The sequence below is a fragment of the Caloenas nicobarica genome, chromosome 9, assembly GCF_036013445.1.
Source record: "Caloenas nicobarica isolate bCalNic1 chromosome 9, bCalNic1.hap1, whole genome shotgun sequence".
Taxonomy (NCBI): domain Eukaryota; kingdom Metazoa; phylum Chordata; class Aves; order Columbiformes; family Columbidae; genus Caloenas; species Caloenas nicobarica.
In genome coordinates, this window is record NC_088253.1 from 23,007,767 (window position 1) to 23,027,498 (window position 19,732).

A 19,732-nucleotide genomic window follows, 5' to 3' on the forward strand; every position below is an offset into this window, starting at 1 on the left:
TACGCACGTAAGAACGGATTTTTCCCCACTCCTCCCCCCCTTCTTTTTAATAAACTCTCAGTATACACATAACGTCTTTAAGAAAATGAAATCCTTTTGCTGTGGGCCACGTCGCTAGAAGAAATAGTCACCACTGCTGTTATCAGTGCTTTCAAGCTTTAACTCTGAATCAAAGGCGACAATTAATAAAGTCGCCCCCGCCAGGAATGGAAAGGAGGAAAGCTAAATATTTGAAACTGGGTGAACAAATGTCAGGGTGTTTTTAAATAAAATCCTTTTACAGTTATCACAGCAAGCAGACCTGATATCCCTGTCTAATTCAATTTCAATTTGCGCCCCATGGGAGATAGTGAAGAAAAGGTTGCAATGCTGTCTTTGGGTTGATATGTTCTTTTCTCCTTCAGGAAGCAGGCACGAGAGAGGCAGTGGAGGAGGGTGAGGGGAGGATGCAAATACCAACAGAATATGATTTTTTTTTTCTTTCTTTTCCAGCTGGATCCTTCCAGAAGGCAGATGTGATGTGGGGAATGTTGAAATGCTGATTTGTTGTGAATTCACCTGGAAAACGTAGCTGAGGAGGAAACTGCAGAAAGGTTGTTTGTGTGTGAATAAATATTCCTGATGGGGGACCAGAATGAACTGAATGTTGATGCCAAGAGCAAGACGCGTTCCCGAGGCAGGCTGCTCCCCCAGAAAACTACAAATCAGCTGACTGCACCAATTCTCCAAACCTCTATCAATGTCCTGTCGAGTGTTCACAATCCTATCACCTACCTTCTTTTGTTTAAATAAAAAGGTCCTCCTTTCTTTAAGCAAACAAATGTATCCTTTAATAGAAACAAAAAAACCCCAATCCTATCTATCAATAAGATGTTAATAAACTGCTAGATCCCAGCAGTGGGATGAGCTTTCCACCCAGTAACTGGATTTTACTGGCCAAAAACACCAGCTCTCTTTTCCCGGCTGTGGCTGAAGTGGTCGCTGGCCCCTCTGCCTGCTCCTCCAAACATCCTCGGCTGGGAAGGAACAACCGTTGCACTGGGAGCAACCCCGGTGCAAGCAGGAGCAGTTGACCCTTCAGCTTTGTGCTCCCAAGCCTTTGTTTTCTTCAGCTCTTTCACAAAGAAAGAGCAACAAGAGGCTTTGAAGCAGTTTTCCCACATTTTCCAGCTACTTGGACTACACAGGACTTAGGCTGACTAGTTTAAACTTGCAGTCAAGAAGACGTTGAAGCTACGGACTGCAGAAGATACAGAAAAGAAGCCAAAGAGGTACGAGAAAACACGTCTCTTTACTTATACCAGGTAATTACAAAACAATAACTACAGGCGCCCTACAGGCCAACGCAGCATGAGCTGTATGACACAGAAGCAAAGCCAAACCTCTCACCTGCGGTCAGCGCTGCTGCGGGTACCAGTGCTGGAGCCTCGATGGCAAGAACACAAGCAGAAAAGACATATAAGTAGCTGCCACATATTGACGTATCAGTAGCATCACACAGAATCTACCTCAGAACAAAGCAGCCTGTCCTGGGGACAGACAGCTTCTTGAGGTACCCAAGAGAACATCTGGGAGCAGAACACCTGCATGTGCAGATGTTTGGCAGGCAGCGTCACGCGATGGAGCCCAGGATAGGAAGGATTTAAAGTTAAGCATGTGCTCAAGCGCCAAGGATGAGATCAGCAATGGTGGAGGAATGGAATTTCGGGCACAGACCTGCCCAATAAACCTTAAGCTGAGCATGCACGGGCCCAGGACAGCACGGCGTCGGTCAGTCCCCCCCATCTGCGCAAACATGGGAACTCTGCACAGAAATGCCCGTTCAAAGGAAGGCAAACAGCAGCTGCAAGTGTGGCCTCAAGCAGGAAACCATGCGGCACCCCAGGCTACCGAGAACAGTTTGCACCACGCACAGTCACCGCTGCGCTACATGCAGACTACCTGTGCGAGGGGTACAGCCAGTTACAGGCAGAAAATGAGCAGATTTCTCTGCTCATGTTCTTAATTATCCTCAGAGTTACTACAACAGAAAGAATTTTTAAATTTGGTATTTACTTGTCCCCATTTATAACGCATGTTTACTTTTAGCACATTATTTTGTTTGGACACTGAAAGCAAAGCAGTCAGCTTCAGTTTCATGTTCTCGTATGCTGGCCCAAGGCTGTTGTACTTGGCTTGTAAAGGCTTTACGGAAATGTTTAAATTTAAACAAAAAGACCGTTTTCATTTCAAATTAAAAAAGTAATAGAACATCCCTAGTAGGTTTTGTGAACTCTTTAAAAATGATGAAACCAAACGGCCCTCCTGCCCTCGGCTGCAGATCTAAGCTATCTGATGGCTTCCTCCTAAATGTAAACAACAAATTATCATTATCCTGACTCAATTAAACCGCTGAAAAGGAATGCACCTCAGAAAAATGTTTTATTTATGAATAGTTTGCAGTCTTAAGCAAAGCGCCCAGTTAACGAAGTATCACTTTCTTCAGGGATGAGAGATGCTCACAAAGGGGAGGGAGTCTGTATTATTTACTGTGAACCCTGCCTGCAGAAGAATTGATTGCATCTTTCTTTAATGAGAACTGGGACAAGAGAGGCTGGTAGTGCCACCAGAGGATTATTTTCAAGTGATCATATCTGAATTTGCGTACGGGCAGGAAAGAGCAATAGTCTGGCATCTAGAACTCCCAAAGTGGAATTTTTATCAAACAGCAAAGCAGGAGCCATGAGGGTCAAATCACTTGATACTTGAGGGCACAGAGAGCGTGTGGGCAGCACACTCCTGCTCTGGACTAGGACACACATTAGCAAAGTGTTTTTATGCTCCAATTTGTTCGAACACGCAACCCACTAAAAATACTGCGGTCCAAAAGACTAAAGGGTTTAAATAGAGCAGGAAGACAAGAAGACCAGACCGCTCGGTGCTCACAGAAGTGTTGATCATAGACACTCTAGATGCAAATTTACCATAATGAACGGGAACGGCATCATTCTGTACGGGCAGCACTCAGCTCCTTATTTAGACGAGTGTCTTGACTGACACTTTGGGCATGTTAAAAGTCTGATCCAAAGCCTGAACCCAGCAAGAACTGCTCCATTCACCTCAGGCCACTTAAGACCAATTTGAATTGTTAAAAGCAGATACTCACCCCTCCCGCAGGTATATGACCGGGCCACCATGCGATAGCCGGCTCCCTCATGCCACCTTCAAAGGTGGTTTGTTTGCCACACAGAAAAGGACCATTGCTTCCTCCTACAGAGAGAAAAGAAGGCATAAAAAACATGATATGCTGATATCATATTTGAAAGGGACGCCATCAACAGGAAATTTTTAGGCTAGTTTCAAATTAATTTTCATTTCTGCATGAATCCTTCAAATAACATGTCCAGAGGTGTTCAAGGGATTGTTTGTTTGTTTTTTAAATACCCTTTTATAAAGAAATTTTTCAGCATGGGGAGAAAGCGACAGTTAGACACAGCTTGCTATCAACCAAAGAAAAAACAAACAAACAGAAAATACTTCGCTGGCATTTTCCTTCCCTTTAAGGATGTTAATTGCTCTTTGTAACTAAAGGAAATCTGGCCCTTTCAGGTAGAAATAGTATTTTCTTTCACAGTCCTTTTAAAGCACCAGAGGTGCTTAGATCTGCATTAGATGCAGATACGAGAATGAGAAAAATGATCATGCATTCCCTGGATGATCAATCTCAGAGACAGCAAGTGCTTTGCAGAAATATCTGGGTTTTTAACCCAGCCTTTTAGCTAAGGTTACTGAGGAGCAAACAGGGAAGTCCTGTGACTGATTCCAGGTCACAGAGTCAAACACGGTGGCTCAGCTGAAATCTGAACTCAGGAGACTCCCTGCTCTGTGGTCCAACAACCACAAGAAGACAGCCTGCCTCCAAACAGAAGAGAGTGGGTTACAAAAATAAATTTGCAATGTCCCTGTTTGAGAGAAACAATCATTTAAACAAAAGAAAACTTGTGAAGTAACAAAAATACTTTTTTTTCCTCGCTATTTTTCATGAGAGCTGAAGAAGGAGGAACTCTTGAACTCTCTGTAATTACTCACAAATTCAATTATGCATTTGGCAGGTGGAGACTAAACATCCTGCTAAGTTATTGTGCCTGGTCCTGAATAAATTTAAAAATATTCACCCTCTGACAGTGGAGCACAAAGTGGAAATGCACACAGGTGAACAGCCCCACTGCGCTAGGCCAAAACTCCATGTAACCAAGGAAATCTCCTCCAATGGTGACCAGAAATAATAAACATAAGCTAGCTCTAAATGTAAACGTTCTGCATTTTGAGGCTTCTCCAAACTGCATAAAGGAAAACCCCAGGTACGGGTCTCTTTCCCCCTCAGACATGGGGGTTTAAGCCTTGATTTCACAACCTCAGCCCAGGTTTGTTCATCTGAGACTCACCTTGTCGAGGAGCTGAAATGAGAGCAGCCCCGTTATCGGAGGTGAAAAACACAAAAGTGTTCTCACTGATCCCCAGCTTCTGAAGATGTTTCAGGATTTTTCCAATGCTATCATCAATTTCTCGCACAGCATCCCCATATCTGAGGCAAAAGTGGATGCAAAACATTAAAGGCAGCAAAAGAAGAAAAGTGTCACACAGCATAAAACACGTTGCAATTGGCCACAATGCTTTTAGTGGATGTAATTTAGACCTGTGCTGCAGAAATACTTCTCTTATGCATCAGGTACTGAATAAAGTTTTCTATCGTCACTGCAAAACTGTGTCTCTTACCTGTGGAGAGCAACTTGTCTTGGCTATTAAGAGTCGGAATTTGTTCAGATGCAAGCCACTCGTGGACAGAGACCGGCAACTAATATAAACTTAGCTATAAAGTTCTTAAATGGTGGCAAAGCGGTTTGCCATAGACTTGAAGCTAATAACATGGTTTTGCTTACGGGTGCTGGTTTGAAACTGTCCTCTCAGAAGCAATGCTCACAATATCAACAGAGCTCTCTGCCTCCTGTAAATTGTGGTTTTCATGCATGCTTTTCTACTTGCTGGTCTGGTTTATAGGCTTTTAAAACAGGAATTCATCACACAAAGGCCTTCCAAAAAATCATCTGTGCCACATTCTGCACTTCATTACTCACACAACTGGCAAAGGAGCTTAGACTCCCCCTTCTCCCCCATTTCAGTCACATGATCTTCATTTCAGATTATAGCAAAATTATAAAAGAACAATCCAAGCAAAGTTCGTGCTAACTAATGTATTTCAGCACACATATACACTTTTGAGAAATGATCTATATGCTTGGATCTAATAAACATTGCTTAGGTTTTCTGCTTCTGCAGCATAAGGTATTAATTTAAAAAAACCCCAACGAAACCAACACCCACAAAACCAAGACTTACAGTCCTCTCTGACTAGTGCCCAGGAACTGTTTGGAGGCATAAACAGGAGCGTGGGTAGCATCAATTGCCCAGTATAAAAAGAATGGCTGCTGGCTGGCCTGCTGCTTGCTAATAAAATCGAGAGCTTCCTGTAAACAGCAATAAAAAGGAGTTTAATGGAATCATTCTCTGTCATCAAAATCTCTCTCAAAAAAAATACGGTCACTGTGGCTTAGAAACCAGAATTAAAATGAAAGTACCTGCAGGTAGATCTGAGTCAAGTTGGCTTCACCTGTCTTCAGATCAATTTTGAAATCTTCATAATATCTGAAGATAAAATGAATCAGAGAGAAAAAATAATCAATCCTAAGGAATAAACAACATTAAAAGGCTTCCCTCTCCCCCTCATTACACAAGCAGGTCACTGTTGCTACTTAGCAAACTCTCTTCAGATATTAAAAAGAATGTTACCATGTTTTTTTCTTATGGGAGAAAGCAGTGAAATGGCTAGAGCCCAATGAATGACTGCAAGATTTGGACAAATCTGAGCCACCGACTTTTCCCTGTTAAGCTATTAGAATAGGGGCAGTATGCTTAAAGATCTGAGGCCACTACCCCTTCAACAGAGAGCTGTTTGATGTGTAAGATTTGCAGAACTACACAACAACTTTCAATGAAACAGAGCAATCCTGGAATCAGAACTTGGGCTGCTTTGGAAATGTTATATTAGAAATATCTTTAGACACCAATTAAGCAAAGAAGGGCAGGGGACAGTCCTCAGGAGAATAACAGCAAGTGAAATAAGATGATACCGGACTCGAAAGTGAATGGACAAGAACAGCACAGACTGCAGATCTGGAGCATAGAATGTTTTTTCCACACAAGGCTTTCCCTTAATTCTGTCTTAGCTCCAATGGAAACCATCACCCAGGCCTTGCAAGGCTGGATACTGGCCATCCCCAGACTAGAGGGAAAGTCCTGTTCAAAAGTGCAAGGGCAAAGCAAGAGTTGAGATCCTGGCACAAGATATTGTAGAGTCCAGAAATACAAGTGGATTTAGAAAAGAGACAAGACTAGTTCATGGAGGTGAAGTCAGCGGCTATTAAAGAACTGGACACAACCTTCGGTTTAGGAAGGTGGACATCCACACAAGAGAAGGACCATGTCAGCAGAGAAAGCAAAGAAAATAACATTACCAGGCAAGTAGCTGAATTACCTGCCAATCATTTCCCAGTCCCTATACAGGGGGATATTGGGGAGTGCTCTGTTATCAAAAGGTCCGAAGTGGCAGTTCGGGGATCCAAACCATTCATCGAACCCGTGCTTCAGGGGGTGGAACTGGGGCCTGTGACCCAGATGCCTAGGAACAAAAGAAACAGATGAGTTAAAATCCTACTGCAAAGAAGCAAATAATAATCTCATCAGAATGGCATGCAAAAAAACAATCTTTGCCTAAGAGAAAAAGTTCAAGCATTTTAATCAAATAAATGACTGCAAAGCCTTGTCTTGATCTTTCTCATACTTGTTGCAAGCGCATCTGTGCAGACACACTCCAGAGCTTACATATATCCCATTTTAGTCTACTGTCCACTCTTTGTTTTCCATTATTTCCTTCCACTGGTGTCTTCTCTCACGCTGTCCCAATGATCTGAACTGATGGACTGTATTGCCCAAAGCCATTGCAAAGACACACATAATGTTTTACTTAAGGATTCTGACCTATGACAAGTCACTTTTATATCACTAAGCTGTAAAATGAAATGTACCATTATATCTGCATCCCCTTTATGGAGTATACACGCTGCTAAAATGGTACAAAGAGACCTGAATGTAAATGACAATGAGTTCTGTATGTACACACATGAACATAAAACACATTTAGCTGCTCCTGATGACAACTCCATTCTACCATGCAGCTCAAAAATTCTCCATCTTTAACTTCAACATGAAGCTCCTCTCTAACCTCCAACTTCTCTACTGCAAATTCTCCTTTTCCTTCCTTTATCCTATCTTGAATATACAGAATACACGTCCTCTCCCAGTCTCTTTTAGAGATAATCATCATTGCAACCATGGTCATATCTCAGTGATTTAACTTAATCTGCAAGTCTGACCTGCAGGATTCTATCCTTTCCTCATTTATATACCAAATAATTCAAAGCTATTTCCGGCTGTTTCTACAACAGGAGACACAAAAAAATATTTTTATTCTAAGAAAGTCCTAAGAGAACTTATAGAGGAAGAGACTTGAAAAAGGTATCAAATAATTACTGAGATGCAACACAAAAACTAGACAGATATTTAATGAAACGCAACAAATTCTAAAATGGTCATGGAAAACACTTGACTTGCAAACATGTAATTAAACTGTGGAACTTCTGTCACAGGACAGCCTGAAGAGTTTTTAAAAGAGATGTTGAAAGGATATAAAAATCTTCTGCCGGAAAACTTTAAAAATCTTTCAAAGCCCTAAAATGCTGTGCTTAGCTAGGATGGGACTCCAATCGAACACCTGCACTTGGCATTTCTTTACACTTCGTGGTGTGCACAAATGAGAGGCCGCTGCTGGTCGGCATCCCGACCCAGTCCTGCCCAGGATCACGGTTTTGGGAGCACAGCAACAGTGCCCTGCACACCCATATTTAGTCTCCTTCCTGCTAGCAGCCGCAGCTCCTTCCAGATTTGCTGGTTTCCAAATAACTGCCTGGAACCAATCTGTATTGATGTTGTTTATTTCTTTTCTCTGGGTGTATGAATTTACATGTATTAGCACTGAACTGCATCTTATTGCATTCAGCCCACTGATCCGATTCTTCACGGCCACTCTGCTGCTTGGATTTGCAGTAATAAATAATTCGCTGTCTCAGGTTAGTTTGCTCGCTTTCCAGTTTCAGCAGCACTGGTGAATCTCACCACAATCCCATCTCATTCTTTAACTTGTTAATGAAACTGTTAAATAAAATATATTCTATTACTTTCCTAAACAGTATCCCCCTGATACTGCTCCTGTCCGAAGTCTCTTCATTAACAATTACTCCGTTAACCAAGCAGTGCTCCTCTGCTGTCTATATAGTTTTGAAGTTGCTATTGATACATTTATTTATTGCAGCACTGTTCCAAACTGTGAATCAACTGTTCAGAGATCCTCAGACCCCATGGGATTCCATTACAGCCCACAAGTGCATTTGAAATTCAAATATTACAAATGCACCAGTTTCCATATTACACTAGTAATTCCACCACGCTTGTTTGATCCAAGTACCTTTTGAGCTTTTCCCTTGATTCTTTGCGGACAGCGCAAAACATTGTTTTTTCATAAGTTCTTCTGTATCCTCTACAAAGATTATACCATACTTCCATGCAAGTCCATAAGGTCAAAAGGCAACATTCACGGAGTACTGGATCAGCCCTCTACATCTTTTAAAACACCTGGTATTAACCATCCTGATAAGTCTACCCCTACCCACCCTGACCTTCCGCACTCAACAAACAATCTTCAACATATCCCTGGAGTATTGTCTGCATCTCTATTTCTATACCACACACTTCTACCCCCCCCCAAAAAAGCAGCTTTCACGATTAAATCCACTCTGCCAGCAAAAAAACCCCCAACATACAGTGGGGGCCAAAGATAAAAAGCCTGTAGGTGCTGAAGGCAAGTTCCAACAGAACATCTTGGTGGTTTTTTATTAAATTAAGTAGTGTGATACATGGATGAAAGCACAAAGTGCTGAAGAGCTTATAAATATATATATACACACATAAAAACCCCTTCAACTCTTTGTATGAGATAGATGTATGTACTTGTAATGGTAACACTCAATTCAGCAATTGATCACAGCAGGGGGGAAGATCCACCACAGATTTCAAAAATTGGACATCTGAGCTTCAAAACAGTTTTTTTCCTGCAGTTCTGGTTGTTCTGCTGCTCCTTCAAAATGCTGAAGTCTCAAAGTAAGAGATCTTAAAAGAAGCATACCATTTGCCAATGATCTTATTGGTGTAGCCAGCTTTCTTCAGCAACTCTGGAAGCAGTAATTCAGAATCTGGGATTCCTCCTACTATATCCTGTGGTGTGTATGCTGCGTAAAACAAACAAATATTTCTGATTATTAGAGCAAAAAGCTCATGGGTAGCCATCATTAGAAGCATTATTACTTTATCAGAAAGAGCAATTAATTCAAAATCCCAGCATATCAGTCTTCGGAAGTCCTCGTAGACCACGAGATGAAGAGAACAAGTTGATTCAGGGAGATCAAAGAGAGATCCACCAACTTGCTCACCATGACCAACAAACAAACGGGCTGCCGTCACGGAATGAGGGTGAGACCCTCGAAAACGGGGGTCATAAAGAAAGCAAGTGCTTTAGGAGTGCACTGGAGTTGCCTTTACTCTCGCATATTTGCTTTATATTTTCTGAAAGGAAGGCTTTTTTTTTTTCCTAAAACAAATGATCAACAAATTTGCTCAGACTGCAAGAAATTAGATGACTCCCACAGCCCACAGTTCTCTGGCCCTCGAGAATCCAAGGCGTGACTTTGGTGAGGACAGAGACAGCCAAGCATGTTGCTGAAACCCGGTGTGAATCAGTACGCAGCCGCTGATTCTTGCCTGTGCATGCATGATCTCATGTGATGTCTGTCACGCTGGAACCAAAAACCAACCCAGAAATGTTATGAACTGGTTGGAAGCTCCATGGGCACAACGGTGCTATAAAACTGCCAGGGCTGAAATGAGTTAGAAAACTGGCTGCTGAATAAAACTGTGAGCAGCCTATTCTTTCCTCTGGGTGTTAACATGCACCACACGTGACTTTATTCCACCAGACGCCAATTAGACTGCCCAGAGGAAACGCTTCTCAGCCAGCAGAAGCAAACGGATCAACCAGCCTTGTTTATGTCTCTGAATCTGAGGAGGTTTTCTGCTTGATGAGGAGGAAGCAATAAATTTCACCCTTATTACAGGCAGTTAACATGGTCATCTATTTGTGCCACTCTGGAAGATCCCTGGGCCAAGCCTTTGTTCAAAGCAAAACTTCCTACGAAGCACAGAGGGAAATCAAGAGAGGAAGGCACATCAAGAATGAAGCCCATACCATTTCTGGCGTGTGCATTCGTGGTGTAAAAACCATTCCTCACCGGGAGACGGCCCGTCAACAGTGCTGCTCTTGCTGCAAATAACAGAAACTGGTTTATTTTACATGCATTCTCTTCTTAATATTATTGCATTAAGGCTGAGGACAGCACACTGTTCTTTTGCCACAGTCAGCTAATAAGATCGCTCTGCTCTGCAGCCACAGAGCCAGTCAGGCTCCAACACCACTCGAGTTATTCCAGGAAAAACCCGACTGAAATTTGGCCCCTCTATTAAATTACCCACTGCTGCAGAGTAATTACTTTCAATCGTCAATGTAGCAGCCCTCCTATCTCAGTAATTATTAAAGGAATACTTGACATATATATTTAAGAGGAAATCATAACGCAAACTGATTACACGCTCAAGGCTAAGTTGTCAAGCTTGCCTGAACAGAAACAGTGTAACAGTGAAGAGCAAGCCGTCCAGCTTTGACAGCAAAAGTCAAGTCCCAACTGCAGGGAACACTTAAACAGATGTTTAACTTTACGCATATGCAGAAGCACCACTGGACTGAACGGGACTTCAGCATATTTTAAATGCCTTTTCTGAGCGAGGACGTCATCAGCACACTGACGAATGACATCCAAAATGAAAGCCCAAATAGAAAGTCCCTGTTTCTCATTTTTCTTTCAGTTCCTGGCTGCCAATCAGGTTTGGGAAGGGAAAACAAACAAACAAACAAAACCAAAAAAACCCCCAAACCACACATCAAAACCAACAAGGATAAAAATATCTGTGTCTCCCAGACTCAAACGTTTCTTTTATCTCTTGTCCCTCCCCAAAAATCTTGCAAACCACCAGGGTCAAAACCAGGACACAACCCGTTGCCATTCCTGGCATGAAGGTCTCACCAAAGCCCATGGAATTGGACAAACTACGTACAAACTGTGCTCAGCAACAGTTTTGATACTGCTTTGTCTGTTTAGCCCAAAATAAGATGAAAAAACTGCAGTGACTGAGGCTAGAATATTAAACCAGAATGTTTTAAAATACTCTTTAGCTGGACTGATTTGATCACTAAAACACTGCTTTGTATGAACCGAAGATTGTAGGTTTTGCAATCAAAACGTAAATAAAAAGGGCGCAAAATGGAAGATCAAAGCACCAAATCCAAGCTCTGCCCTGAGGGTAATCACTGGTTTGGTCGCAAGCTCATGTCAGACGCTGGCAAACGTCCCAATCTTCTCAGAAGGTGGCATGCTTACATGCGAGCTTAAAACCCCAGTTTACTTACACGGAGAACAGAGGGGGTTGGCAGTATAAAAATCCAGGAAAAGCATCCCTTCCGAAGCCATCTGGTCTAAGTTAGGAGTTTCCTTGGAAGGCTCTCCGAAAGCTCCCAAGTCACCCCAACCCATCTGTGTCAAAAGAACACACCAAGAGATGTAAAAGTACTTTTTACTCTTCCACAACGACAATGCTTCTGGGCCCACAAAACACTTTTATTGTATCCTCTAATTTCTAAATCTTTATAGCGCTTACCTCCCTGCTTTGGGAGTACTTCACCAGTGTGATAAGAATGATCTTCCCCAAGCCTGGGAAGCTGGGAACTATTGCAGTTTTCATTGGTAAATGGGAAAGCAAGGCACACGTGATAAAACAACTTGCTAACGGGCATTAAAACACTCGTAGCAGATCTGGGTAAGAACCCTAATGCCTTCGCTCTTACTCAAGTGCCTGAAGACAGGGAGGAAAAGGAAGTTACACATTATATACTCAGTGTTGTAGAGCTGCAAAATCTGACCCTTCAGCCCCTGGTTATGTGTCTTTGTGTTGGACAACAGACTCCAAGACTCCATCTCAGCATCTCTCTCTCTGTGTACATATAACTAGAAACACAAGGAAAATGTCTAAACTCAAAACCGGTGCTGCAGAAAAGAGAATAAGCATCTATTTTAAAAGCAAACTCTGGAAAGAAACCTGCCAGCGGCATCATATCTCACTCTGCTTATTTGCAAGGCAGTGGCTTCACCCTGCGTCTTCATCCTGATTCAGAGGGGTCACGCACCAGGGGAACCGTAAAATTACAGTCACATTGTCTGTGTTCATTGCTGAAAACTATTACTGGTAATAATCCAAACAAAATTAAGTGACTTAAAACAGAAGGGAACAACTTAATGAGCGATTAGGCACCAAGGTTGCTAAAGATTATACTATGCTTTAAAAAAGGCAATAGCTTTCTGTAATACGGATGTGTATCAGGTGAGCAACTGATACGGAGGGCGTCATGTACCGAGATGTTTAGAAAACCATCTGCCTGGTCCCATTTGAGAGTGTAACATTTACACTGCAGTGGTGCGGTTTGGAAAAGAAAAAAAAAAAGCTGCAGAGCCGGCTGTTGAGCTTTGAGTGAGGAGCAATTAAATGGTACCACCTAACACCGGGATGTGGAATTAAAATGGATTCAACAGGATCACCGCCGAGTTCTCAATTCTTTGGTATCTTTATCATCAAGGGAGAAAGAAAAAAAAGAATATCATGTTGCTCTGAGTCACATACAGTGACAGAGTCACAGAAGTTACTGAAGGATCAAAGGGAAAAAAAGACCACGGAAATGTATTTTTAATGAACAGCATATTAAATAAATAAATAGTTCACAGAAGCTCCAGTCAGGATCTGCACCTCATCATGTCTTGTGCTGTACCAACATTTCTAGAGTGGGACAATCACTGTCTCAAGGAGCTTTCATCTTAAAAATTACAAATGGCAGCTTGGGGGGAAAAATTCCTGACTGGAAAATTGAGATGAACCACCGGAGGCTCAAGTGGCCAGAAGAACCAGGCTCGCGAGGTCATTATCTTGCACAGGAGTGTAGAAATACCACGAAAACAGTCACACTGGATTGGCAGAAAGGAGCCAAACAGGCGATCAGAGCTCACCCACCCTTCGAGTCACAGACCCACCCTCATCAGCTTTTGGAGCAGCTTAAAACGGCACACAACACATTTCTACTACCAACACTGAAAGGTGACACGGAATTATCAGAAGACACACAATACAGGAAGACGGCAGCACCTTGAGTGTGTTGGAAATGAATGTATTTCCTTACCCACGCGGCTAAGACTTCTAGTTGGGAAAAAAAAAAAGTGACTATTTCTGCTCTTAATGATTTATTGCACTCCCCTGCTCCACAGTTCAGAGAGCAAAAATTAGCAGAAATAATTTTCTTCTTGTTCCATTTTTCAGGAGGCAAGTCTGCGTTTCTAAAAGCATTTCCTGAAATGTATTGGAGTGTCTTTTCCTACACTGCAGCTGCACCTTATTCAGCGCTACTACCAGTACATCTATGGCTAGTATTAGAAGATATTGCCACAATTATTTTTGTAGGCTACAAAACCAAGGCTTAACTGCAGAATGATTCTATCAAGGTTTGAAAACCACCCGGACACCCTGTTTTTCAACATTTAGCAGCCGGTGAAAAGAATCCTTTGCCAAGGACTGCAGAGATAATTGCTCAGTCATTATGAAGGGGCTGGTAGATCAGATGATTAGACTTCTAGGTAAGGAATGTAGGTGTGTAAGCACCGATTCCAAAACACTTGCACATAAGGGCTTGACCTTCTAGATCTGAGAAGTCTCATTTGTTTTCAGCAGGACACCCACACAGAAGGAATAAGGAGAGGTTTGCAGTGTCTTTAGCGCAGGTCACCTTGGGCAGCTCTGCCCTGAAGGAGGGACAAGGCAGGGATACCCCAGGTCTGGGTCTTCCTTTCATGTCTTCACCGCTTTTTCCACAAAATCTGGAAAGGACTCGAGAAAGAAAGCAACCGAGCATGACAGTTGCTTACTTACTTTCAGAGTTAAGCACTTCCAAACTTATTAAACTATTCCTGCTTATTTCAATCAAACTTTTCCAGATCATCACGTCGACCCGTGAGCTGTGTCTGAATCACTGTGCTGCAGATCCCTGACCATGAATCACGGCACAGACCCCGCTCACATGCTGTCCCGACAAAGGGACTGGATGTAGCACAGGGAGGCCACCCCACCTGGAAGGGATGACATGTGAACCTGGACACTGTGACCTTGGGGGGATTGTGCACATCAGGGAGAGCTCTGCCACGCAGGACTCAGTGCGACAGAGCGCCAGGGAGAACAAAGCAGCAAATAAACGCTCAAGACACGCTCACAAAACACAAATCTTGCCAGGCTCAAAAATGGAGCTTTGTGTGCACTTAGGAGGATGTCCAGAAAAACAGTTATTTGCAGGATAAGGCTTGGGGGGAGCCAACACGATGAAAACTCTATTTAAAGGCCTCTGTCTCAGCATCAGCACAGCTTTAGACCCAGCCCCTGTTCCATGACAACCTGCGAGCGCAGCAACCCCCGCAGCACCTCTGAGGTGCTGGGCACACACTAATTTCCCAGATATTGGCACAATGTTTTTGCCAGCGGCCCTGTCCGCAAGGCACAGGCACTCACTGCAGCCATGTCCTGCTCAGCACCCATCGCCAGGGCCTGGGAGAGGGTGGGCAGCCACGGGAGCCCCCCCGCCAGCCTTGGGACTCCACCTCACCGCGAGGGTCCTGCTCTCACCCCAGTGACAAGCCCCAAAACCTCACCACAAAGGCCCCACTCTCACCCCAATGACAAGTCCCCCCCCCGCCATGAGGGTACCACTCTCACCCCAATAACAATCCCCCCATCTCACCACAAAGGCCCCACTCGCACCCCAATAACAAGCCCCCCAGCCCACACCCCATAACAAGAACCTTGTGAGGCCAAGGCCACAATTCCCCTCAGCCACACTCACCCCTTTCCAGGAACTCCAGCCCCTCTCTGGGCACTGGTACCCGTCCCCCTTCTTGATCACAGGTCCCTGTCCCCGGTGACATCGTCCCTTCCCTCCACCCTAACGCCCACTTCAGTGTCACCCCCCCCCCCCCCCCGCAAAGTGACTTCCTCCCAGTGACACAGGCCCCTGTCCCCGCTCCGGTAACAAGTGCCCCCTCCCCCGGGTGGAGGGGGGTCCCCCGGCCCCACTCACATCGTCCATGAGGAGCAGGAGGATGTTGGGCGGCGCGGAGGCCGCGGCGGCGCCCAGGGCCCAGCACAGGCACAGCGGCACCAGCACCGCCCTCGCCATGGCAACCGCCGCCCCGGGTCACGTGAGCGCCGCCTCACGTGACCGCGCGGGAGGGGCGGGGCCTGGGGGCCGGTAGAGGCGGGGCCAAGATGGCGGTGTGCATCGCCGTGATCGCCAAGGAGGTGGGCGGGGGCCGGAGCGGGGCTGCGGAGGGCGGCAGGGCCTGCACACGGCCGGGCGGGATGGGGCTGGGCCTGAGCAGCGGCGAAGGGAGCAGGACTGGGACCGAGGTGGTGGGGCTGCGGCGAAGAGAAGCTGCGACCCATCGCTAAGCGATTGGCGCGGTGAATGCTTTCTGAGCACCTGCAAAACCACCTGGGGGGTTCAGCCTGGAGAAAGGAGGCTGAGGGGAGACCTCCTCGCTGCCTACAGCTGCCCGAAAGGAGCTTGGAGCCAGGGGGGTCGGGCTCTGCTCCCCAGGAACAAGCGCCAGGACCAGAGGAAACGGCCTCAAGTTGCGCCAGGGGAGGCTGAGGTTGGATTTTGGGAACAATTTCTTCCCCAAAGGGCTGTGGGGCATTGGAACAGGCTGCCCAGGGCAGTGCTGGAGTCACCGTCCCTGGAGGGGTTGGACAGACGGACATGAGGTTCTCAGAGACATGTCTTGGTGCTAGAGTTGGGTTATGGTTGGACTCTGATCCTGAGGGTCCCTTCCAGCTGAAATGATTCCATGATTCTATGAAAACGAGGGGATATTTTTCAAGTTTTAGATTCTTCTGCATGACAAGAGTGAGACAGAAAAGTAATATGTTGTTTAGAAGCAGGGTGCTTAGTTTATATTTAACTGATAATTAATAGATGTATTGTAAGAAACTAAACAATTATAACTAATGTCATAAATTTTTGTAACCTCATCTAGGTGTTCCTGCTCTGGCAGGGGGATTGGACTAGACGATCTTTTGAGGTCCCTTCCAATCCCTAACATTCTGTGATTCTGTGAAATTATTTCTTAGTATAGATGTATTGCATGTCAAAATTTCCAAAAATTGTAATGCATGTGTAATAATTATGTGAATATAAGCAACGCAAGAGCATCCAGTCTTTGCAGCGCTTGTGGAGGATGATCCCCAGTGTTCCCCAGCACTGATAAAATGAAGAATGCGCTTAACAGTGTCGTTGACTCTGCTGCTTAGTTTGTTTCTCTGTTTCAGTGGCAGGGCTGGCTCTCAGGTTGGGGGCCAGCAGGGGTGAGGGGAGCGGGGCAGAGCCTGGGCAGATACTGGGGGAGCAGGGCAGATACTGGAGGCTGAATTTGGCTGGGGCCAGGGCAGGGGGAGCGCGAGCGTGCCCTGTGGTGTCCTGCTGACCTGCTGCCAGGAGAAGAGGGGGTTTGTCCTCAAAAGCAGCTGGGGACAGGCCATGCTGGGGCAAGGGGACAGGTCACGCAGCGGAGAGACCTCAGCCTTGTGCAGTGCCTGTGCAAATCATTCTTCTGTCACTGGTTTATGGAGACAGATCTGCTCCACAAGCGCTGTAAAGCGGGCTGTGCTGCGACAGCTATGAACATAAAATGGTTAAAATAGCTCACACCTAACAGCAGCAGTTAGCGTGAAAGCACCGTCTGGGCATCAGCTGTCACACAGCCGAATGGCCAGTCCTAGTTCACATCATTTGTTCTCCTCCGCAGAACTATCCCCTCTACATCCGGAGCGTTCCGACCGAGAATGAGCTGAAGTTCCACTACACCGTGCACACCTCCCTCGATGTCGTGGACGAAAAGATCTCTGCGATGGGCAAAGCTCTCGTAGATCAGAGGGAACTGTACCTGGGGCTCCTCTACCCAACTGAAGACTACAAGGTGTATCTTTCTCATGCCTTTTGCCATGCCAGCGTATAGTTATAATATCTCTCTTGTGAGGGTTTCCACATGGGAAACCTGCCTGCTTGGCACCACATTAAAGACATCAGCAGAAAATACTGCAAAAAACCCATGTTCACTGACCAGTTTGTAATGCAGAGGTTCAGGTTTGGTGCCCTGGTCAGTTCAGGAGCTGAGAGAGTACCTGGTGCAGCCAGACTTCACATTTCATAAACTTGATACTTTATTCTCTGCTTCATTAAAACTGTTGACTGTGACTAGAACAAAGCTTACACTCTCTAATTTAAACTCCAAAGTAGCAGGACTATGAAGGTGTCTTCTGGGTCAGCTCTGTAAATACCTAAATCCCAGGTATGGGGCCTGATTTCTCTAAAACTTGTATTCTGTCACCACAGCTGTCCCAGTGTTTTTAAGCCACAAAGTTGATCTTCTGATCTTTCTTTGGCCTTTTCTCTGAAACCCACAGATGGAAGTTACCTGCTGTAAAAAGACCTGACTTTTGGGTTTCTGATTGTTCATTTTTTAAGTCTGCAGTCCCACTGGCTGATATTAGAAGATCTCCAGGTCTCTCTGGCCTCCCAAACAAGAATAAATAAGGTGGCCATCTCATTGAAATGGTTCTTAAGAAGGGAGAACCCCTCAAAATAGTGGGAGCTATTTTCTGAAATTCAAGGCATGAGTTACTGGCCTGTGTAGAAGCGAGCTTGACCTGGATTTAGCCAATATGGCAAAAAGTGGATAGAAAAGGGATGTGGTTCCTGTTTCTTTGAGAGTATTCCAGCCCTGTTTTAGGTGCTTTGCCAGGCTCCGGTGTGTCAGAAGCTCTTGCCTTAACAGCGGCACAGATACGGCTACGTGACCAATTCGAAGGTGAAGTTTGTTATGGTGGTGGATTCTTCAAACACAGCACTTCGGGACAATGAGATCCGCAGTGTAAGTGCAGGAAGTCGGAGCACAATTTGCCACATCAGTGCTTTTGCTACTTCCACTTATTCATAAAGTGCTGAGAAGAAAAAAAAAAAAAATTAATTAAACTACAATCCTTTTTCAGATGTTTCGAAAGCTGCATAATTCATACACAGACATAATGTGTAACCCTTTTTATAACCCAGGGGACCGCATCCATTCCAGGTAAGTTGATCATAATTCTGATCTTTGTCATCTTTCTGGAGCTTGCAGTGCACAATGATGTAATGGCACCAAGAGCTTAATCCCTGTGGTTGACCAGGCTCTAACTGCCTCAGTGGAGACCCACTGTGTTGGTTTTGGGCCATTTCCACATAAACGAAAACTCCAATGGTCTCCTGAGAAGTTACACTGAACCCTCACTCCCACCTCAGAAAGGTGATTAGAAACATTGGCTCAAGAAAATTAATTTCTTGGGAAGAAAAATTTGCCTGTTTAGTGGGTAAATATGAGAATAAACATGGCTTAGTAGAGCAGGTTAAAGAGTGAACAACTGCACTTGTCCAGGGCTTGTCCTTGGGTGAGGACAGATGGGCTTCAGCACATGTAATTCTTCACGTGTGAGGGCCAGTGCCCCCATTTCTCATCTCTAATTCACAGGGAATTTTAATAATGTTGGGAGTTTCTATTGCCCAGGCAAGAACACCTTCTTTCCCACTTTGCTGAGGCAGGGCAACAGCCAGGAGAAGACCTGTCCTTACTTCAGCTTAATTAAAAGTCATTATTTACTCAACAGCACATGCTGTAGTTAAGGAGTAAACCCATGGATTCAGCTCAGGGAAAGCCAACTTGTTAACCAGTAAAAGGCATCATTAGCAATTGCTTTTGTTACCAGAGCCCTGCTGTGCAGAACTAGCTGCTTCCTTTAATATTCTGTGTTTGTTTCCTTCTCTAGGGCTTTTGATAATATGGTGAACTCCATGATGATGCAGGTGTGCTGAGGCTCTGCCCCTTATCCAAGCGCTGAGAACGTTCCCCGTGTACAGGAGTGCGCCTGCAAAGGGATGTATATATTGTCTTCCTTCTGTGTAATATTTTAAATTTATTCTATGTAAAATAAACTTGACACCTGCAAGGTCTGCCTGCATTTCTACTCTAGCAAACCTGAGTATAGCACAGTTATACCTTCAGGTAACACAAGAGAAGGTCAGCTGTGTCAGACAGGAGGTTTGCCCCCAACACAAACATGTACAGCTGTGCCTTTGGGTTTTGTGTAAAAACAGCAGTTCCTGCTGTGCTTGTGATGAGAGCAAGCAGAGCTGCACAAGGCAGCTGAGAGAGTATTAGCAGGGTCAACCTCGATTGCAGTCAGCCAAGGGGGACAGACAGTGACCCTGTTCCTCACAAGTCCTGGTGCTTCAGAGCAGTTC

General features: G+C 44.8%; 2 protein-coding genes across 2 annotated transcripts in view; one reads left to right on the top strand and one right to left on the bottom strand.

Annotated features, from left to right (window-relative positions):
- The window catches only part of GALNS (galactosamine (N-acetyl)-6-sulfatase), a 47,233-nt gene extending 31,654 nt beyond the window's left edge, over positions 1-15,579 (bottom strand). The window contains exons 1-9 of the mRNA XM_065640997.1: positions 15,479-15,579; positions 11,726-11,849; positions 10,451-10,525; positions 9,335-9,437; positions 6,572-6,715; positions 5,616-5,682; positions 5,377-5,504; positions 4,425-4,564; positions 3,146-3,249 (exon numbers count right to left, since the gene is read on the bottom strand). Of these exons, the coding sequence (XP_065497069.1) occupies positions 3,146-3,249; positions 4,425-4,564; positions 5,377-5,504; positions 5,616-5,682; positions 6,572-6,715; positions 9,335-9,437; positions 10,451-10,525; positions 11,726-11,849; positions 15,479-15,577 (984 nt within the window). The 5' untranslated portion in view covers positions 15,578-15,579. The remainder of the gene's footprint in view (positions 1-3,145; positions 3,250-4,424; positions 4,565-5,376; positions 5,505-5,615; positions 5,683-6,571; positions 6,716-9,334; positions 9,438-10,450; positions 10,526-11,725; positions 11,850-15,478) is intronic.
- A 63-nt stretch (positions 15,580-15,642) lies between these two features.
- Positions 15,643-19,437, top strand: TRAPPC2L (trafficking protein particle complex subunit 2L). The gene is made up of 5 exons (XM_065641088.1): positions 15,643-15,699; positions 17,205-17,377; positions 18,242-18,329; positions 18,448-18,527; positions 19,258-19,437. The coding sequence occupies exons 1-5, from the start codon at positions 15,667-15,669 to the stop codon at positions 19,301-19,303; spliced, it is 420 nt and encodes a 139-aa protein (XP_065497160.1). The 5' UTR covers positions 15,643-15,666; the 3' UTR covers positions 19,304-19,437.
- The last annotated feature ends 295 nt before the right edge of the window (positions 19,438-19,732 follow it).

What these genes read in the sequence shown, in the direction of transcription:
- TRAPPC2L (XM_065641088.1), top strand. Translation starts at nt 15,667, where the DNA reads ATGGCGGTGTGCATCGCCGTGATCGCCAAGGAG. An exon ending in CCAACTGAAGACTACAAGGT is followed by an intron (nt 17,378 to 18,241) that starts GTATCTTTCTCA and finishes ACAGCGGCACAG; the next exon opens with ATACGGCTACGTGACCAATT. An exon ending in GGGGACCGCATCCATTCCAG is followed by an intron (nt 18,528 to 19,257) that starts GTAAGTTGATCA and finishes TTCCTTCTCTAG; the next exon opens with GGCTTTTGATAATATGGTGA.